Source organism: Manacus vitellinus, unplaced genomic scaffold, assembly GCF_001715985.3.
Source record: "Manacus vitellinus isolate BGI_N305 unplaced genomic scaffold, ASM171598v3 scaffold_22_pilon, whole genome shotgun sequence".
NCBI lineage: Eukaryota > Metazoa > Chordata > Aves > Passeriformes > Pipridae > Manacus > Manacus vitellinus.
Genome location: NW_021939632.1, coordinates 9606082 through 9626169, shown reverse-complemented (window position 1 = coordinate 9626169; position 20088 = coordinate 9606082). Strand labels below are relative to the sequence as shown.

The following is a 20088-nucleotide window of genomic DNA, read 5'->3' as shown; positions in this document are numbered from 1 at the left end:
ATCCAGCACCGGGCACTGCGCTGCGTGCGGTGCCGTGCCCCGCGCCATGCACCGCCTCGCACCGTGCCATGCCATGCACCATGAACCATGCCCCGCACCGTGCAGCCACCCGCACCGCCCCACGCACCGTGCAGCATCGGAGCGCCCCGCACACGGGGCTGGGGAAAGGCAGCCAGGCGGGGCTGCTGCAGCCGGGGCAGCGCAGAGGCAAGACGCGGGGACCCACCCCCTCCCCGGCCCCGTACCTCGCACGCCGAGCAGGAGAGGCGCCCCGCCGCCGCCGCGCGCCCCCAGCCCCGCCGCCACGGCTCCGCCGACACGTTGCCGTGCCGTGCCGGTGCCGTGCCGTGCCGCGCTGGCGGCGGGCGGCGCTGCCCCCCGCGCCTCCCGCCGGCCGCTCGCGCCGCCCGCGCCGCTGCCGGGCCGCCGCCGCTTACCGGGGGGCTGCGGGGCGGCGGCGCGGGGGGGCCGGCGGGGCCGAGGGGGGCGCGGGCCCCGCCGCGCGGGAGGGGGCGCCGGGGCGGGCTCCATGGCAACCGGATGTGAGCGGCGGCCCGCGCGCCGGGGCGGCGGAAGGGCGCGGCGGGTACACGCGGGGTAAGGCGGCGGGGCGGCTTCCCGGCCGGGCCGGGCCACCTCCACTCACCTCGCCGCCTCGGCCTCCCGCCGCAGATGGCGGCGGCGATGAACGCCTGAGTGCGCGGCCTGGGCGCGGCTGGCTGCAGACGCCGGGGAGTGGCGGCCCGCCCGAGCCTCGCTGGGACCGGTCGTGTCGGTGCCCCCGGTGTGTGGGCACTCACGGCCCGGCCCTGCCTTCCCCTTCCCTGCAGGGGACCTCGTCCTGGACGGCTCCAGCACGCTGACGCTGCTCACCCCCACCCTGCAGCACCTCACGCAGGTCTTCGAGCATCACCTGGGCTCCCGCAACCAGAACCGGGGCTTCGTGGCGCTGCCCTCGCACCCTGCCGAGACTGCCGCCATCCTCCAGGCGCAGTTCCTCTTCGACGTCCTGCAGAAGACTCACTCCCTGAAGGTCCGTACACGCCGGGGCCGGGGGTGCTGCAGGGCCGGCCGGTGGAGGGGGCAGGCACAGCTTCAAAACGGCCTCCTCTGTTGCCCATGGCCCCCGTCTGGCGTGTGTGTGCTCAGTGGGTCGGGTGGCTCTCACAGGGTCGTTGCGTGGAGTCATAGTTCATTCAGTACGATAGTCTATAGCTAATTTACCTAGGATCAGCCTTGCAGCTCAGCAGAAAGTTTCTTGGAGTTAAAAACAGGGGCAGAAGGAGTTAATTATCTTCTGACCTTGGTAAAGTGGTGTCATTGTTGGGAAATTATTATTTCCTGAAATGCTCAAGCAATTCAGGCAGTATCTGGCAGCCGAGCACAGCCGAGTGCTCCCTGAGTGGTGATTGATCTGCCCAAGGCAGCAGAGCAGAGGGGTTAGTTAGGCAGTGTACACACCTGCTACTCTGAGACCATCTGCTGCTTACTTTGGAGTTTTACATGCTCCTGCCTGGGCAGTGGTTCTTGTTGATTGATTTCACAGCATGGGACACTGCTAGTAACTTATCCTCATTAATTTTAACAAGTATGTAATGAAGATAAAAGTACAGCTCTAGGAACTCTTCAGAGAGGTTTTTGAAGGGTGGCACGTGCTACAAGGCTGCACATGATTCTACTCGGCACTGGGGCACTGCTGGGAGGGTAGTAGAGGTGAAAGGGCCTGAAAGGGGAAGGGGAATTGGCAGCTGTTCTTAGGTTCCACACTGGTGCTCAGGAGGTGTTGTGACTAAGCACTACAATCTGTGATGTCTTTAAAAGTGTTTTCCCCGTGAGACTAGAGAGAATGTTGGGAGGATTTTGTAGCAGTGTACTGAATGTGGAGACTGGAGTGGGGCCCAGAGCCTCTGGAGAAACATGAGTGTCCTGGCAGGAGGAGGCAGGGAGGGACACTGCAATCAGGAGGATGTTGTGGTGAGTTCTTGTGTTAACCAGAAAATGGGCTCTCTCTGTAATAAGCCTGTAAAGAAGGGAAAGCTGCTTATTGTTGTCTAGTAACTGATTTACTTGGAGAAGTTAATAATTTATAGCAGCCTGATCAGATTTTTAAGGTAGTGGAAGAAGAGGAGATGATCAAGACATACAGCAAGAATGGCATCTGAAAGAAACTTTGCTAAAACTGATCATTAGAGCTTCCCAGCACAAGCTTCCCCTACAGATGCTCTTGTTCAATGGGCAGCATTGGTGCTGGCAGGCAGTGGGCAGTGATTCATTGCTGCCAGGGCTTGGAAGCAATAGTGGTGATGAGGCCTTGGAATGTCTGTTCTGCACCTGATGAGTCACTTCTGCGGGAACATGGATGTAACTGGCAGAGATGGTCTCTCTGGTTGTACTTTGCTGTCTACAGTGGAGGTGTTAACTACTTCATTACTCACTTTCAATAGCAGCCTGAAATATTGTTTCTGCATTGTCCATAGAAAGCATAATTTAATAAATTTAATAAACTGCTTTTTGGTACATGAACACAAACTGTGTTTGTGTTTGTAACTGCCCTGTGGTGAAAGGCCTGTGGCTGCACCACGGAATGCAGAGTTGATTTGCAGGCACCTCAGTCTAATACTAACAGGTGTCTTGGAGACCAGCTCTGTTTTCCGTTGTATCTGCTTGTGATTTGCCTTATTTGGCCTCTTGTAGTGAAATGCACGTGCACACCTCCCACCAGTGTGCTAGTTCAGCTCAGTTGCTCAATAAACATAGCTCCAGCAGTTAGATTTGTCTTTAGTAGATTTGCTAGTGGTGGCTGATTGAGGACTCCAGCTGTCAGACCTCCCAGTGGTGCTGAAAGTGGTGAAGCCATGTGGACAGAGGAGATGAAGAGGAGCTCTGTGGTTTGCCAGACAGTGCTTGCTAACATGCTATTTTTTTTGACCTCTATCATGCTATGGGGCTGGGAGACAGTGTTGCTACCAGCACTGGGGGAGAGCTTGTCAGTGAATACCCAAGCTGGAGGGGGAGCATGTTCAAAGTACTGCAGTTGGTGCGTCAGGATGGTGGTATTGCAGTACAAATCAAGCTTGACATGAGACTTCTATTCTCATTTCTCTAGCTTGTTCATGTTCCAAACTGTGTTTTACAATCTGCTGTGAAGATCTTCCCTTTCAAGTCCCTCCGGCATCTAGAAGTAAGTATAGGGGGCAGGACTGGCTTTGAGTCTTGCTGTTTGGCTTTTCGTGACTAGTTTTGTGTTTGCAGAATGCCTCTACTCCTAAAAATTGGGTAGGCTTTTGTGGCTTCCCTAAAAAGCTAAGTCTAAACTCATGTAACACGTGCTTGGGGTGTAACTTGGGTATGAGCAAAGGCTGGAATGTCAGAGAGGGAGGCTGCAGCATGGAAGTGGGAGAACTCTTACAGATGTGAGCTGCTCTTATACTGTAATATTTTGATGTATGTTGTCCTTGCTTTCTCATCATTGCTGTAGTTGAGGTCTGTCCCTCCACACTGCCTCCGGGGACTGCGATTTGTCTATTCTCAGCTGGAATCTCTAACGTGTTGCAAATGTATCAGTACACTGGAGGTGAGTGTCTCTACACAGCTCATGGGGAAAATCGCAAGAGAAAGGCTATCTTGATCCTACAGCCCTTCACACAGGGAAGATATAGGAGACAGTGTTAACCCTTCCATCCATCCATGCATGTTGTGTATGGCTTTTTCTCCCTTCCACATTCTGAGGTTCTACTCCTGTCTCAAGCAGTGTTGAAGTATTCCCTGCTTGGGTACACATGGGCTCTGTATTCTCCTTCTTCACTTCTTGACAATTCCTGGCTCCAGACAATATTCATGTCAGCTAGGTCTGACAGCTCTGTGTATCTGGCCGTTTCCACATTCAAGGCCTGCAGCTGGTCAAGGTTTATTTCATCGTACCTCAGCAGCCTTAAATAAGAGCTGATTATCAGAGGAAATGCTGTGCTCTGGTATGTTATCTGCACTGCTGCCCAGCGGATTTCCGAGACGTGAAGGCAAGCTCCAGCCATGGAGAACTGAGTGGCGTGGGCCGTGCTGTCTGTGGGGCTCTGGGTTTCTGTCTGGGGCACAGAAGCAGCTGCCTGCTGGGGAACAGGAGCTGCTGATAGGGAGTGCTTTGAGAGCTTCTTTTGTCTGTCAGAACACAAGTGTTTAACTTGCTTTTGCTTTGATGGAGGTCTGAAAAAGGTTTTGTTAGTATGAATCTTTGTGCTTAGTGTTCCGAGCCTAAGAATTCTAACAAGTTAGGTTAACTATTGCCACTTTAGTGCAGGAAACAAAAGCATCTCCCTTCTTTCTAAACATCTAGCCATGGGATTCCCACCACCTCCAAATACTTGCTTTAGTGGCATAAAACTCATTGGTTCTGTAAGCAAGGCAAGGTCTGTAAAACACAGTATGTCAGCCTTGTTCTGGACTGACTGTTCTCCTGTGTTCCTCTGCTGTTAGTGTAACAGCTAGTACTCACCAAGGAATGACTCCTCTTTTCTTCCTAGGAAATCATTTCAGCATGTGGTGGAGATCTGAGCTGTGCTCTCCCGTGGTTGGAATTGCAGACTGTAAACTTCAGCTATAATTCAATCACTGCCTTGGATGACTCGCTGGTGAGTGGGGCATCCTTCCTGCATGACTGAGGGGAAGAAAGGAGATGATCACAGCCAAGAGCTGGGCCTGCCGTTGCTGATGCTGCTAGATCTGGGTGGGAGGAAGTGAGCAGAGTTAATTTTGCTGGCCTTTCCCAGCAGGGCAGGCTTTTTGTACTGCAATTGAGACATTTGTAGGATCTGATCTAGATCTAACCCTAATCTTTTTGTCCTTCAGCAATTACTAAATGCTCTGAGGGTCTTGGATTTGAGTCATAACAAGATCCAGGATTGTGAGCACTATTTAACGGTGAGTGTCTTTTGGTAGTTCAATCCATGTCCAGTCCTTTTCTGTGCTCCATTGAAGTTGATGAGGAAGGAGAAAGCTGCTCCTAGCAAATTTTGTAAAGCAGTTAGATCATGCTGAGTGCCCTTAGACAAACCACACCCAATGTGAACATCAGTCTTTCTGCAGAAACAATCTTAAGAAACTCACTTGTTATTGACCTTGTTGGAATGGAAAAAATGGTCGAAGCTAGTGCCCTGTCTTGAGTTCAGGGTCAGGCTTTGAGCTGGGTTCCCAATTGATTTGGTGCTGCTCTTCTCTCTGAACAGACCCTTACAGAACTAGAGTACCTCAATCTGGCTTATAACTTCCTGTCCAAGGTGCCAAACCTTGGCATCTTCAGCCGATCCAAGTTGGTGACTCTGATCCTGCGCAACAATGAGCTCGACAGCATTAATGGTGAGCTGACAAGGGAGGAGCACTTCTGAGCTTGAGGCCTTTCCATCTTCCTTGAGAAGGGACAGAACTTGAAATCTTGGGCACAACTATTTTTATTAGGGTTCAATTTTGGGTGAGAGGGATAGGTGGGAGGTTGCTAAGTTATATCTTCTAGCATGCTGATGGTTTCTTGCTTTATTCACAGGGGTGGAGCAGCTTGTGAATCTGCAGCACCTTGATGTGGCCTATAACCTGCTGCTGGAACATGCCCACTTGGCACCATTGTCCACTCTGCACTGTTTAAAAAAAGTAAGCATAAAGCCTGATGGGTTGGTAGATTAGAGATTTCATGATCAGGGTGTGCAAGATGGAGACTTTGTGGTAAGAAGAAAGTTTTGAAAGATAAGTTCAACTCCTGAGCATTTAATTTTAATGTGTGAAACTGATGGGGGAGCCTTAGATACCTGTATTTCAGCCTTCAGTTTTGGTGACCCCTGCTCAAGCTTTTACGTATATTCATCCCCACTTCCTTGCTCCTTCTGTCCGATTTTAACACTATCAAGTTCAGTGAAGATCCTCCCATAGTCCTGTTGTGAATTTGTATGTTCAGAGAAGTCTGAAGGAGGATCACTGCAGTCACTATAGTGCTTGTGAAAGAAGATTATAGAATCAGAAAGTGGTTTCTGTTGGTAGGACCTTAAAGATCTAGTTCCATCCTCGCTGCCATGGGCAGGTACACCTCCCACTGGACCTGGTTGCTTAAAGTCCCATGAAGCTTGGTCTTGAACACTTCCAGGGATGGGGCATCCACAGCTTCTCTGGGCCTGCAAAGGACTGTTCTCTTAACACTTCTCAGAGTCAGTACTGAAAAACTCATAATAATTTAGGGGCATGAGTAGGAAGTCCTTTAATCTCCTTTTCTATTTGCTGAACTAATTTCAGGAAGCATTGTAAAAGCTTAGTCCTCTCCTGGCCTGGTTACTGTCTCACTGCAAGGATATTTCCCAAGGCAGAGAGAAAGACTGAAGCCTGCAGGCAGAATAGATTAGGGTATAGAATATTGCTTCTAATAACAGTTTGTCTATTTCCCCCACCCAGCTGCATTTAGAGGGAAACCCGATATGGTTCCATCAAAATCACCGATCTGCAGCCATTGTGCATCTGTCTCCTAGGGCAGCCTCCTCCAATGTGAGTATTAGCCATGTGCCTTCTGCCCCTGCTGTTGAAGGTGTAGGGTGTTCTGACACTCAGGGGCAAGTGTGGAAAAAGAAACTTGTAAATTTATTCCAGTGGTGTAACAGTGGTGATTGTTTTGTGGTTGCCTTTTTTTTTTTTTTTATATAGAGTAGTGTATCCTTAAATTTTTATGTGGTGCACTGACCAGGCAGAGTTGAATACTGATCTCAAGTTTGCAAGACCTCATATCTTAGTATGTCTTCGCTTTTGCTGACTGATGGTTTCAAAACTTTACTCTCTTCCTGCTAAATAGTAACTATGTAGCTGGACTGCGCAAAGAAGGAACTCACAGTTTTGGCCCGCTTTACCTAAGTGTGTACTGCCACGGCCACCTCTTTCTTTCTCCCCATCACTCTGCTCTCAGCTAGGTGTCATCACTGTTCCCTTGCACTCCAGTGCTTAGGCCAGTTTTTGGTAATCTCATTTCAAATAAAGAAGCCAACAAAGCCAGCGTTCTGGCAATTTAACAAAGTAAACTTACTTGCTAAGGGTCAGAGGTGTTCCAGAGCTGGTCTGCCCTTTCATATGAGTGGCAAATGGCTGGATTCATTGTCTTCAAACTGCATCTTGGAAAAAGCTTTCCCTGAGCTCAAGTTACTGGAAGCTAGGTGGATTCAGGCTAGAAGTCGGGTACAAGCTTTGAAAGTGAGTGCCTTTCAAAACAATTTGAGTTGTTGCAGAATAATCTGTTGTAGCTCTTCTGTGAACTGTCTTGGATATGTTTCTAGAAGTCATAAAGTGTGTAAACAGGAAGACCACAATGGTCCCTTCTGGCCTTGTATGCAATTAGGTCAGGTGGCTACAATTAAAGGAGTGATGGATAGGCAGGAACAGGGTTGTCTCTTTGCAGTTTTGTGCCAGGGATCCCAACCCTAGGGTGGCCTGAAGGGGAGTAGGAGTCAGCAGAAGTTGTCCTGAGTATGTGCCAGCCAAATGGAATCTGATTGCAAATGGGTCTCTAATTACAGTTCTTCTTGGATGGGGAGCCACTCTCTTCCTCGGACCTAATGGTAAGTATAATTGTTAAAAACTGATCTTACTGGCTTTGGGACTGGGAACTCTGACAGGTTTTTGCATTGTTATGTGTCCCATTAAATCTATATGGGCTGCCATGACTTTGACATAGCTCATTTTGTCTCAGTCCATGCTGATTCCTAGTAATTGTTGGAATTGGCCAGTGAAACTTATTCTGGCTTATGTAGCTTTGCAGGACTTGGAACCTTGCCTGTTTCCTCTTCAGATGCTGTCTGGTGCTTGACACTTGAACTACATGTCAGCAAAACAAACTGTTATCAGTTTCCCATCTGCTTTAAAAAAGGCAGAGAGTTAAATCAGAGTGGTTGTGATAAACAATCCAGTCAATCAGGCAGGATCTATTGTCACTACTTTGACTGAGATGGTGAAAGTTTGGGGTGAGGGATGGGGAAGTTATCAGCCTGAGTTGTGGCTTGGTCACCTTGTCTGCCCTTTGCACTCAGCCAGCAATGGTCTTTTCTTCTTACTTTAGCACCTTCCAAGACTTGTGCAAAGTGTGTCACAGTCCATCCACACTTCTACCTCAGAGAAGACCACACTGGACCGCAGTGCTCTGGAGAGTTCATGTGCTGCAGACTTCAGTGACAGTCAGTCCCCAGCAGAGAATGTGGCTGTCAGGCTCCCTCGGAAGAAAAGCAAGGTCAGGGAACTGACATAACTTCTCAGCCATGTAGCTGGCATGTTGGGTGAAGGGGCTGCCTTGACGTGAAAGCCTCGTGCAGTGGGATATGGTCTGGTACTGTCTGGTTAGTGAGCCTCTGCACTGCTGTGTCTAAGGAACAGGCTGGGCTTAACATCAGTCTTGATATACCATGTAAAATGTTTCATGGTGTGCTTCTACACTGTAACATCTATAAACCCTTCAGTTTGGCAGAGCCCCTCATCAGATGCTGTTTTGGTTGTTCTGATCCCTCCCAATTATTCTTACCTTGCCTTTTCCAGGGTAAAATCAAAGTGCGTAGAGCGAGTATTTCAGAGCCGAGTGACACGGAACATGAGCCCCAGGCATTACCTCTCTCTGCTGGTGAGGCTTGTCTTCTTAGTAACATAGCAGCTGAACTGCCCACAGTAAGAGGAGTATTCTGGCCTGGTAACTATTTTCATGCTTCCCAAGTTTTCTGTCTGCAGGCCTGGTCCTACAGCATCAGAAGGAGATGAAGCGCTTGGCCAGCTTCAGGGATCGCTTTGGTGCTGACTGGCTGCAGTACAAGAGACACCTGGAGGAGCACGACCAAGTACCTGTCATCTCCCGTAGCCGTTCTGCAGATGAGATCGCAGGCAGACCTGCTGCCATGGACTTGCAGAGTGAGAGCTCTGACCTAGAGCAAGGAAAACCCCAGATAGCCCAGGAGGAATCCTCTCCTCCTTTGAATGACACTGAGAAGGAGGAAGAGCCTGAAGTACAGCTGGATGAGCCTGAGGAGGGAGAACAGAGAGGAGAAGAGGAGGCAGATGAGCTAATGCTAGGAGAGGAAGAAGAGAAGCCAGAAGGTAAACATGTCCTTTCACTGCTGTGTTTGAGGGCTTGGATGATGACAGAATAGATGAATCAAATATGATATCTCTGAAGCTTTATCATGCTGCCCACTATTGTGGGAATTCTAAGGACCTTGGCCCAGCGGGCCTGAAGGCCTGCTACATGTGCTGACCTGTACTGTGTCTTGCTTGGCAGTGGACCTGTGCCAGCCAGTGCTGGTGAGCCAAATAGAAGGTGAAGGGGACCCAGAGCCAGACTGGATCTTCCTGCGAGTCACAGCTAAGCATGTGATTGAGGTGGAACTGAAGGCTGCCAGAGTTCTCCACAAGCTGGAGCTGAAATGCCTGCAGAATGTGGAGACCTCCGAGTTGAGCTGGAAGAGAATGGTGAGTTATGCCTCTGTGTGAGCCTTTGTCATCTTACTCACTGGCTGGGCCAGCATTCTGCATTTGGGCTTCTGTCAGAGAATCCTGCAGGTCTTTTCCTAGCTCATGCAAAGCCTGATTGAAAAAGCATCTCTTCCACCCAATGCATATGTATCTAAGAGCATCTGTATTGCTTAAAGTACCTGCAATAATGCAGCAGAAACCAGCATCAAATTTATTCCAAAGCTGAAAGACAATGGCTGAACTTGTTCCAGTATGCAAGAATGAGAGACTTCTCAAGAGGACTGAGATGAAATGGTGACCTCCTTCTTGTCCATTCCTCACTGGGATATCACCCTGGCCTTGGAGGACTGTTTGTGGATTGCACAGTTTCTAGTGCAGCACTGAGCTAACTCTGATGTTTAGAAAACTCCTGGTAGCTCAGTGGGCAGTTTGCCATCTGGTCTAGGTGCACACTTTAGCACTACCAGCCTTGTTTGGCTTTTGTGGTTCTTTAGAAAGGGGGTTTGGAAATGTCTTTTTCCTTGTGGTAGGATTTTAACATTCAGTCTGTGCACAGACATGTTTACAGGTTTCTCCAATACTGCTTTCTGTAAAAGCTCCAACTCATTTTTAAATCCTGCCCTTGTGCCTTTTTGAATGTTTGTGGCTTGATATTCTTCTGAAATACCTTCATGAAAACGTGTTTTGTTTGAAATGATTTGTTCTAAGCCTTGAAAGTTACTGTTGTAAGTTTCAAGCACTCCTGCAATTTTTCGAGCACTCAACACAAGTGTTGTCAGCACTTGTTTGCTTTATATTTGTTTATTTTTGTTTATGCCCATTTTACCAGACTCCCAAATGCTATCAGCTATGGAGGGCTGCTCAGGGCTCACTAAATTAAGTGCTTGTATGGCCATGTTTCAGCTGGCTGCAAACAAATGTGGTCTGTATACTGAAAACTGCTTCCTCTTCCTAAAACGGGTGTTTTCTGTCTCCTGCAGGACCTGGAGCGAGTTTTCCCTGTCCTCACGTTGCACTTCAGCTACATTCGCAAGGACCGGCAGAAGCGCAAATATGTGGTGCTTGATGACTGCCCAGAGCAGTGTCTACAGGTGGGGAAGGCCTGGGAAGGGGGGCAGTGTTACTGCAGGACACTGGATTCTTCCAGCCAGCAAAGGGCTGCTGTTCTCAGAACACATGAGCACCTGCTGCCCATGTCTGGCTTGTTGGGATTTCTTCTGCTGCACAGATGACCTGTGGAGGGCCCTGTGAGCATGGCTGTGGGCAGTGAAGCTCCTGCAGCATAAAGGGTGCTCTCAAGGGGAAAGTCTTGCAGCTTTCTTTCTTTTGGGGTGAAAAGTTTGTAGTCAAGCTAGTGATTGTTATGTACTGTGCATGTGCAGCATAATGTTTCGTGTGTTCTGAGTGATGTGCCAGCCTGTACTTAGCCCTCTAGACAGTGAATGTCAGTGCTATGGCAGCTCTGGTCCACACAGCTGCTGTAGAGACTCTGGTCTCTAACCCAAGCATTTTTCTTAGGATACTGTTTAAGTATGTTTAAACAAGTTGTTAAGAGAAGACACAAATAGATGGGACCTTTGAGACTAGAGTTCCAGAGGGAGCCTGTCAGTACGTAGATTCAAGGCACAGACCTGCAAAAACAGGTTCTCTTGGTCTTCTGCAGTGAAGTTCCGTGCCCTTGGCAAGTCTTGCACACCTGTGAAAGTCCCTGTACCCTTCACACTCTAAAATGCTGTAGTGAGGCATGTGAAGAAACTTGCTGATGTCAGAAGCTTGGTTTTATTAGGACAATCATAGCTCCCTGCTAACAGTCTTTTCCTTGTGCTGCTACTTTTAGAATGTCCTTGAAGTGTTGTCCCCAGCTGTTGAGGAGAATCGGCGAAATCGGGACCAGGAGAAGGGATCAACAAAGTTCCAGTGCCTGAAATGCAAGTGGGAGTTTTCACAGTCCCTGGCTTCCTGGCATCAAGGTTCCTATCCTTCAGAGGTTGGAGACACCAAAATCCTGGAGCCCCTAGTTGCCTCAAAGCAAGGTGGGATTTAGTGTCTAGGAGAAGGATGCTTGGTAATGCCCAGGCAGATTTTCAGAGTGGCAGCTGTGGTGCAGAGCATGGAATGTATAGAAGGAGGTGATGCCTTGGCTGTGCTGGAATTAAAGTCTGTTGTGGGATGTACTCTCACTTGACCTACTTGGACTGGGAAGAGCCTGCCTTGTATAAGCCACTGGTTTAAGGTTAGGCAAACAGCACTTCTGTTCTGGGGGCCTGGAGTCTGGGGGAACTTAGGGGTGCTGGAAACTGGAGTCTGGGAGGGGCCTTAAAGGTCATGTAGTCATTTCTGCCACAGAGACTTAATTGTTCTAAAGGCCTTTTGCTAACAGAAGCTTCCAGGGAATATGTCCCAGTATTTCAGGTAAAACTATGGCTAACCCTAACTTAAGTCTTCCTGGCTGTGAAGTGTAAACCCATCCTTGCTGCCCTTTTGGAGAGCAATTCATTCCTTTCTTTGTAATTGAGGGTCATTGTTCTCCCCCCACAACTTGTCCTGTTTTCTGTCCTCTATACTAAATAAGCTCAACTTTCTAGATAATTTGCTTGTCATTCGTATTTCATTCATGCGGTTTCTTACTGGTCTCCTTTGTACTCTTTCCCATTTGTCCACATTTTTCTTTGGGTGTTTAAAACTAGATGTGGTATTTTGGCTAAGACTTGGCTAGTGCTGAATAGGCATCTTCTGACTGCTGAGTTTTTCAAAGCTCACTTTATATTTGAAGTGGGGAGTGCCCAGCCTTGGCTTGATGATGCTGTTTGACAAAGTTCCTGGGATTGAAGTACTGCAGTGGAGGCAGAAGTGCTGTCCTGGCTGCAGCACTTTCCCCTGGGACACTTTCCTCGCTTTGCCAAGGAGTCCCATGATTCAGCTGGGAGTCTGTTCTGGTGTGGGTGAAGGGAGCATCAGGAATCAGGGTCAGGAGGGATGAGGACAGCTGGGAAAGGGACATAGCCTGCTTGTGGTATGGTTGACTGGAGGATAAACCAAGCCAGGGAGGGAGGTGCCTAAGGAAGGTTGGATTGACTGGTCATGAGCTTGGGCTTCAAAGGTTTTGTGAGCTGCTGTGGATGTGGAGGAAAGTCATAAGCCAAAGCCCTGATGTAGTTTCAGTTGCAACCACAGCACACGCTGGTTACCCTAAATCTGAGCAGAACTATTTTATGTGGATGTTGGCACTGATCCAGAATTTCTTGTGAGGGGAGGTATGTAGGATATGATTCTGAACAAAGTTGCTCAACAAGCTGCTCAAGTTAGACTGTAACTATTGTCTACTTTGAAAGGGAGGGCTTGTAGTTTGCAGAGGAGGGGGGGAAGTAAAACCTTGTGAGGGGAGAGCTGCTCTGGCTTTTCTTTATCCCTGACAAAATCTTCCACAGATCCTGCAGCAGCTGGTGAGCCCATAGCCTGTCCCTGTTGTTCCAGTGACCATGTGGTCATTCTGCCTTCAGAGGTGTGCTCCAGCACACCTGTGCCGCCTGGTGCCGACAGCACGAGTGAGGACCTCTCAGACTCTGTGTTGGAGGGAGACAGCCAGCAGGAGGGCCCAGAGGAAACACCTGTCCTGGCCAGTGAGAGAGGGAAGTTCTACATTGGCGGGGACAGCTCGGAGGTGGATACCACCAACAGCACCAGGACCCCGGAGCTGAGCAGTGAGCCTGAAGGCACTCTTCATTCCAACTCCCGTGGTTCAGATGGGGGCTGCGGGAAGGAGCTGGGCATGAAGAGCCAGTACTTGTCCCTCAGCCACACAGACACCAATGGGGGCAGCTTGATGGGAAGCTATCGTTACAGTGTTTCTCGGGGGCCCACTCCTTCCCAGCTCTCTTTGAACTCTGAGTCCGAGGAAACATGGAATCTCAGTCCCTGTGAGTATGTAGGATCTGTCCAGAGTTTGGGGGTGTGGACAGCTTATTCACTGGGCTTTATCAGTGGTGCTTGCTGGGTACACTGCCTCCTGTTTAATGGAGAGGAGGACATCAAGTATGAGCAGCTGTAACCATATAGTTCTTGAGAGCAGAGTTTTGCATTCTCCTCTGTTAAATCCTCATGCCTGAAGGTAGGGAAGAGTGAGTCAGCTCCTAATCCCTGTTATTGCTTACACTCTGAGTAATAGGGTCATGTTCTGAAAGGTGCTCTGCTCAGTTATGGACACACTGGGTTCATGTGGCACCCGATAGCTGCCAGTTGGAGCATTACCTTTGGACAATAGTATGCACAATTTCTCTGTATTTATTCTCTGGCTTAAGTGTAGTGTGAGGCTGGTGTGTAAGTAGGAGGCTCTGATTAGTGGATCTACAGTTGCTTTTGCTTTCCTCACTTTTTTGTGAGCTTCAGATGACAAAGCCTGTCCAAGAGACTGCATGCTGGCTGTGTCAGAGCTGTCATGCAAGACAGCAGTTACTAGGAGGTCCACAAATGATTTTTGAAAGACCTTAGATTTCTGATGTAGCAGACTGCTTTTGCCCAGGCATCAGCTTGTGATTTACAGAATAACAAGTTAGAAAGGAGCTGTGGAGCTGGTCCAGCCCACCAAATCACTCTACTGCAGCTGAGTCTAGTTCTGATTTGTGAACCCATCAGCTTCATGATCTATAGATCAGCCCTTCAAGACTGCTGTGCCTCTGAAGCAGAGCTGATGAGAACCACAGCTTAGGATTGCTATATTCAGTCTTGTACACTTTATGTGTGAGAAATAAAGCAGTCTCTTGGGTCAAATCGCAAGGTCTCAATTTAAAACAGCCTATGAAAAAGCTCCTGCTGAGGAGAAGTTGATTAGTGTAGTGTGCCTGGTGGAGAACAGGCTCCGCTGGGAAGTGTGTACTCTCAGACAGTATTGTGGCTGTAGTATAAATTATTTGGTCATACAATTGCATGACAAACATAATTATGTTCTTTAGCAGTTTTATTGGTGTCTTCCTCAGGACCCTTTAACCTTGCCACGATGAAAGTCAGAGTTAAAAAGTTGACCCGAACTGACACCCAGCTGAAACGAGAAAGATTTTCTGGATTTGTGATAAAGAATTGCCCTCCTGCCAAATCTGGCAGCAAAGCAGTGTCCTCCTGTGACTAGACAGCTGAGCATAGTTTGAAGCTGGCTTAGATCAAAGCTTTGTATAGGTGAAAAAAAGCAAGTGTCAGAGCGATGAAGTGCCCTTGTATCTCCACATGGAGACCTGTGGCCTATAAGGCCCTGGGTTTGGCCCTTTGTTTTGAGGAGAGACTTGATGGAAGCAGCTGTGCAGAGGGGGTGATGCTGCTACCCTGGTGCCATTCCACATGGCTGGGCAGCACCTGGTCAGTGGACAGAGTGTCAGTGCTGCCCTTTGCTCTCCTCAGCTGTAAACGGCATCTTGAACACGAGGGACTTCCATTCAGTGGATCATCGCCTGAAGCTGTACCTGGATATGGAGGTCTTTGAGGAGAATGCTGAGGAGTTCCAGTGCTTCCTCAAGGTGAGCTGCCACAGCACCACTCCAAAAGCTCTTCAGCTGTCCCTCTTGCCACCCTGCAAGTTCTGCGCTGGGGTGGCATCCCAGAGACTGGGGGGTGTGAAGGGAGCTGAAGTGTCTTTGAGTCTGTCCTTTCCGTGGGTAAACTGGCAAGGGGCAAGCCAAGGCTATGACCCACCATCTATGTATTCTAGGTGGTCATGGTGAAGTTTGGCCGGCAAGGAGAGTTCCTCTCAATCCTGGTTGCTTCTGATCTCAAGATTTATGTGCTGGAAGTCATCGGGGCTATCAGGTGAGAACCCTGAGCAAGTCTGTGAGAACTGGGTAGTGCCAGCCTATGTTAGCCTATGCTAACCTTACCCTGGAGGTGTGTGGTGACATGCAGAGGCTCTTCTGGCAAACCTCCCTGTTGCAGTCTGATGTGGGAGAGGAAATGGGGCAGCCTGCTGCAGCTGAGGGCTGTGCTCTGTGATTAGGGGACAACCTGCAGACTGGCTGAAGAAGAGTGACTCTCACTACCTGTCTGATATTTCCCATCTGGAAGTGGGACTGTGCCACCAGAGTTTGCGAATGGAGTTTGAGAATCCGAAAGCCTCCTACAATCTGCTGATCCGGAGCCAAAGCTGCTGTGACCAGTTCCTGCAGACCCTGACAAGTAAGAGTAGAGCTGTAGAGGGGTAGGGGACAGGATCTGAAATATTTGCTCTTGGGGAGCTATCAGGAGAGCTATTGTTGGATATATCATGGAAATTTGCTTCTGGCCAGCTCAGAAAAAGAGCTGTGGGAGAACCCTACTGGCATCATAACTTGCAGTGCCTCTCTAAAGACTAGAGAAGCATCCTGAACTGTTATGTACTGCTCTTGGATTTGCAATAAAAGATCTCTGCCTTCTCCCCCTCTTTAGATCTCATGCAAGAACTGCCTGCTAAGCACAGGAGTAAGGTGAAGGAAATCCCCACTGTGGAAATGAATCCACAACACTGGCTATGGTAAGAACAGACTGTGAGAGGTTGGGATTTGAGACAGAAAGGGATGTCTGCTTGTCCAGCAGGCTCTGGGAAGCATGGTGCTGGAAACGGGGTAGCAGAAAGGTGGAGGCACCCCTGGAGTGGCAGCCAGGCCTATGTTACAGGTTTAAGGCAGCTGTCTCAGGTGCCTGCTGCAGAGGGAGTGAACAAAGGGGTGTCATGGACTGAGCCAGGCAGGGCAACTTCAGCTTTTCTAGAGGAGAGAAAAAGAGGAATGCATAGGACCGCCTTCTCACCTGCAAGAAGCATTTCACTCCTAGCTGGCAAGGTGGTAGTCAGAGAGAGGACTTTTGCAACATCTGGAAGAGATGGGTCCTTCCCTTCCCCAAGAGGGCAGTGAACAGTAGCTAATTCTCAGCAAATCTAGGCTAGAAACAGAGTGCTTCCTTGATTCACTTGCTGTTGTATCTCTCCAGGCCTCTGCTGGATTCCAAGACCACAGATTCTGCAGCTGCAGATGACACTTGTTTCTTCTACCTGCTGGCCTACCTGATCCAAGGTACAGGAGATCTCAGTGGCTAGGTGTCCTATACCTTGTGCTATCTGCTTACATGCTTGTGTTTTTAGTGTACAGTCTGTGGGAAAAGAGCTGGGCCATTCATCCAGCAGTGAGATGGGGGGTGGGGGCATGAGGGCTCTTTTTTAGTGTTGGGATGTGTAGGACAGCAGCATACTTCTGTACATCCAGTGAATTTACCAGCCCTTTTCTACATCAAAATGTAGGCTCTAGGGAGCAAGTTGGTCTTGCACACCAGGTTTGTCTTGCACACAACTTGGGATGGTTTCTGAGAAGCTGGAGATTATCTGAAGGCTGGATCATTGCCCTGTTCTGAGGGAAAGATGAGGGGTCATAAACAACATCTGGTTTGTGTGACTTGCTGAAAGGCTCCTTTATTTGGGAAAACAGAAGTAGGTGTCCAGAACCTGAGATGATAGTACAGGAGCAGCCTGCTGGAGCCCATTAAGTTCTGTTGCAGGACTTGCTGGGGGACAAATATGTTAAACTTGGGATTTGAGTCTTCACTGAACAATTCCAATATCATCTTAGCTTGGGACACTGAAAAAAGCAACCTAGCTCCTAATCACATTCTGACCAATTGATTGCTGCGTTTGTACCCCTGGTCACCACTGGCCATTGGGGAGGTATGAGAGAACGACCATCAGAAGGAATCTGGGAAGTACATTTTTTGGTCTCCTGGAGCTGAACAAATAGCCTGTTGGAGGGAGAGCTTTAAGTGTGTTTTTCTTAACTCTACAGTTTTCTCCTCTTTTAGAGTATGGTGCCCAAAACTGGACACAATTCCAGCTGAGATCTCATTGCCAAGTAGACAGGATTAATTAAACATCCCATTTCTGATATTCCTACTAATTCCCAAGAGTGAGATGTGATGAGAAAGGCAACATGTTGCTGCATCAGCTTGTGATCCCTTGTGACCTCAGCCAGTTCTGCTAGTGGTTCCCTATTTTTGTGCACCTAACTTTTTCCCAAGTTCTAGTGCTTTTAATTTGCATCCAATGAAGTCAGCTGGATTATATTTATGTTCCCTAAAGTTTATCAAAACTACTTTGCTTCCTGCCAATACTTGTGACACATCCCAGCTTGGTATTAAACTTTACGTGCTCTCTGTTCCACTCATCAGATATCTGCAGCCAGACGTATTCAGGCCAAAAAAGGCAGCCTTTGAGCTGCAGCTGCTGACTTTTAACTGAGGATTAGTAAAGTGCTGTTTAAGAAGTCAAAGGACTCAAGTGGCTTTTCCTGCCTCACTTGAGGACATGGGCTGGACAAGGCTTGCTGGGTGGTGGCCTTTCATACGCTTGCTCCTGCAACAAGTTTGGATAAGCTGGTCAAGCCCAACCACACTTCACTACCCTGCTCCCCTCCTCAGTCAGCAAGCTGGATAAGGCTGTTCACCCAAGTTACTACTGTTAGAAAGGATTTCCCTAGGGAAAGAATGGAAAGCAAAGCTGATTCTGTGGTGACTCAGGCTCTCAGCAAAGCTTCTCCTATTCCCTCATATCCTTTTAGGGGCATCTGCTTTCCCTGTGACCCTGCTGGGCACCCGAAGCATGCTGTTTCTGCTGGAGGAGAATCACCAGTGGCAGGTGCTGCCCTCCTTGGATGAAGACCATGAGGCAGAAATGCGTCCTAGGAGCAACATCCAGTTGAAAGAGAAGCAGCCGATCACCAGTATTAGCAATGTCATAACCTATCGTCTCTGTCCTTGTGACATCAAGCTGATGCTTTATGATGAGGTAACCAGGAGGTGGTCATGAGGTCAAGATGCTGGGGGCTGATTGTGCTCAGATCCTGTTCCTGCAAGAGTGTCTTGGGGCTGTCATCTCCCAACCTAACCTAGGGCCTTGCACCCCAGAGGCAGGGGAGCACAGTGGAAAGTCATGTGGGGACACTCCACTGCTGGCAACAGAGAGGGAGGAAGAGGTCACAGAGGAATTGGGAGGAGCTGGCACCCGTGCTGGGGGATAGTGGCTCAGTGCTGATCTGTGCCTTTCAGGCTAGTCTGCTCATTTGCCTCCCTCTCTTTCCTCCCTCCCAGGTACTGAAGGTGGAGAGCACTTGGCACATTCGCACAGAGTGCCCTGAGCTCCTGGTAGAGCTGGTGGAGTGGATCCGCAGTCCCTGGGAGGAGATGTTCTCAATCGAGCTACGGAGGGCTGTGTACGAGGCACTGGAGTGAGCTTGCTGGCTGCAGACAGGCGGGACTTGGAGTCAAGAGTACTGCTGTGCTGGCAATGGTGCACAAGTGTCTCCCACTCCCATCTGACCTTGCTGTTCTGTGGCCTCTGCTTTCTACTCTACTCTTGCCCCTGGCCCTTTTTGTTGAGGAAGAGAGGAGCACACGATGGTTCAGACTGCACAGTCATTCATTTGCACTGGACTGGCCATGGAAGGATAAGGTGGTGGGTGTTGCCTGGGATAGCGCATAAGCTACCCAAGGGCAGTTGGGCACTGTGGTCTTTCTAGGAGGTGTATTTGCTGCCTTCCTAGCTGTCTCAGGACAGCTACCATTATCTGCTGATGATTTTTTTTTTCTTCTTCCTCCTCGTCCACTGTTTCCCTATAGCTGCCTGCTTCCAACAGGAGCCTGATTGCACAAGGTAAAGAAGCATATTGTACACAACCCCACAGAGAGCCCTTACCTGTCTGCCTGGTGGGGTGCAGCTCAGTCTGCTGCTGTAGTCTTTCACTGTCACTGGGGAGGAAGGAGCCTCGAGGTTCTCATCACAGAAATGTGTTGCTCATTGCTTAAGGATCAGGACCTTGGTGGGCACAAGCAGGTAAAAGCAAGGCTTAGGCTTTTTCTGAGCAGTCCAAAAGGAAGAGTCTATTTTAACATGAGTTTTACTATTTTCTATTGTAATAAAAGCTTATATTTATTAAATTGTCATGTTTTCCTTATTTCATCCTCTTGCAGTGCTGTAATATCTTTGTAAGGTCTTCCATACTAGCTTTGCTGTAGCCTTAGGAGTTCCCAAGCATCTCACAGGATTCAAGCCATTCTCCCCTTCCTGTTCAGAGTGGGTGCTGGTGGGATCTGGGCTAATCTTCTCCACCTGCCTGGCTGCCAAGCAGAAAACAAGGAGTAAGACCCAGATAGCATTATACTGACAGGAGGTACTGATTATGGTGTTCTTTGAGGACAGTTGCCCTCAGGTGGGCATCCTATGGCCTTCCTGCCCCAGCATGTTGGTTACTGGCTGCATAGACCCTCAGAGGCTTGCCTCTCTCAGGAGCTGTTGCTGCTGTGGCTGTGAAGGTGGTAGTACCTGCCCCTAGGTTTTTCCCTGTATGAGGCTTTACTTTGTCTCAACTTCTCCTGCATAGAGTTAAATGCAGCTCAAAAAATGCTGCTGCCTGGCCAGGGTTTGCTGTGTCATAGGGTCTCTGCCCTGGCCATTGAAGAGCAAGGTGAGATGCTGTGTGTGGTCTTTTGATGCAGCTGAAGCTCCCTGTGGTGGTGGGCAGAAATGGACTTGTTACATTAAAGTGCTGCCAGGTGGGATCTGATACCCCAAGCAGGGACCTTACTGATGGTCACTTTTCCCAGAGTAATGTCTCTGTCTTGCTATGA

General features: G+C 49.1%; 2 protein-coding genes across 2 annotated transcripts in view; one reads left to right on the top strand and one right to left on the bottom strand.

Annotated features, from left to right (window-relative positions):
- Positions 1-990, bottom strand: part of SLC4A3 (solute carrier family 4 member 3) — a 33056-nt gene extending 32066 nt beyond the window's left edge. The window contains exon 1 of the mRNA XM_008922885.2: positions 914-990. The gene's annotated coding sequence lies outside the window, so the exon portion shown is untranslated. The remainder of the gene's footprint in view (positions 1-913) is intronic.
- Positions 81-19398, top strand: STK11IP (serine/threonine kinase 11 interacting protein). The gene is made up of 24 exons (XM_029959909.1): positions 81-771; positions 831-1033; positions 3107-3181; positions 3479-3574; positions 4518-4625; positions 4843-4914; positions 5220-5349; positions 5534-5637; positions 6427-6516; positions 7533-7574; positions 8072-8239; positions 8542-8623; positions 8728-9090; positions 9272-9462; positions 10446-10556; positions 11303-11498; positions 12894-13382; positions 14854-14969; positions 15161-15258; positions 15443-15621; positions 15871-15955; positions 16411-16493; positions 18024-18250; positions 18553-19398. Exons 1-24 carry the CDS (start codon positions 81-83, stop codon positions 18691-18693), a joined length of 4140 nt encoding a protein of 1379 aa, XP_029815769.1. The 3' UTR covers positions 18694-19398.
- The last annotated feature ends 690 nt before the right edge of the window (positions 19399-20088 follow it).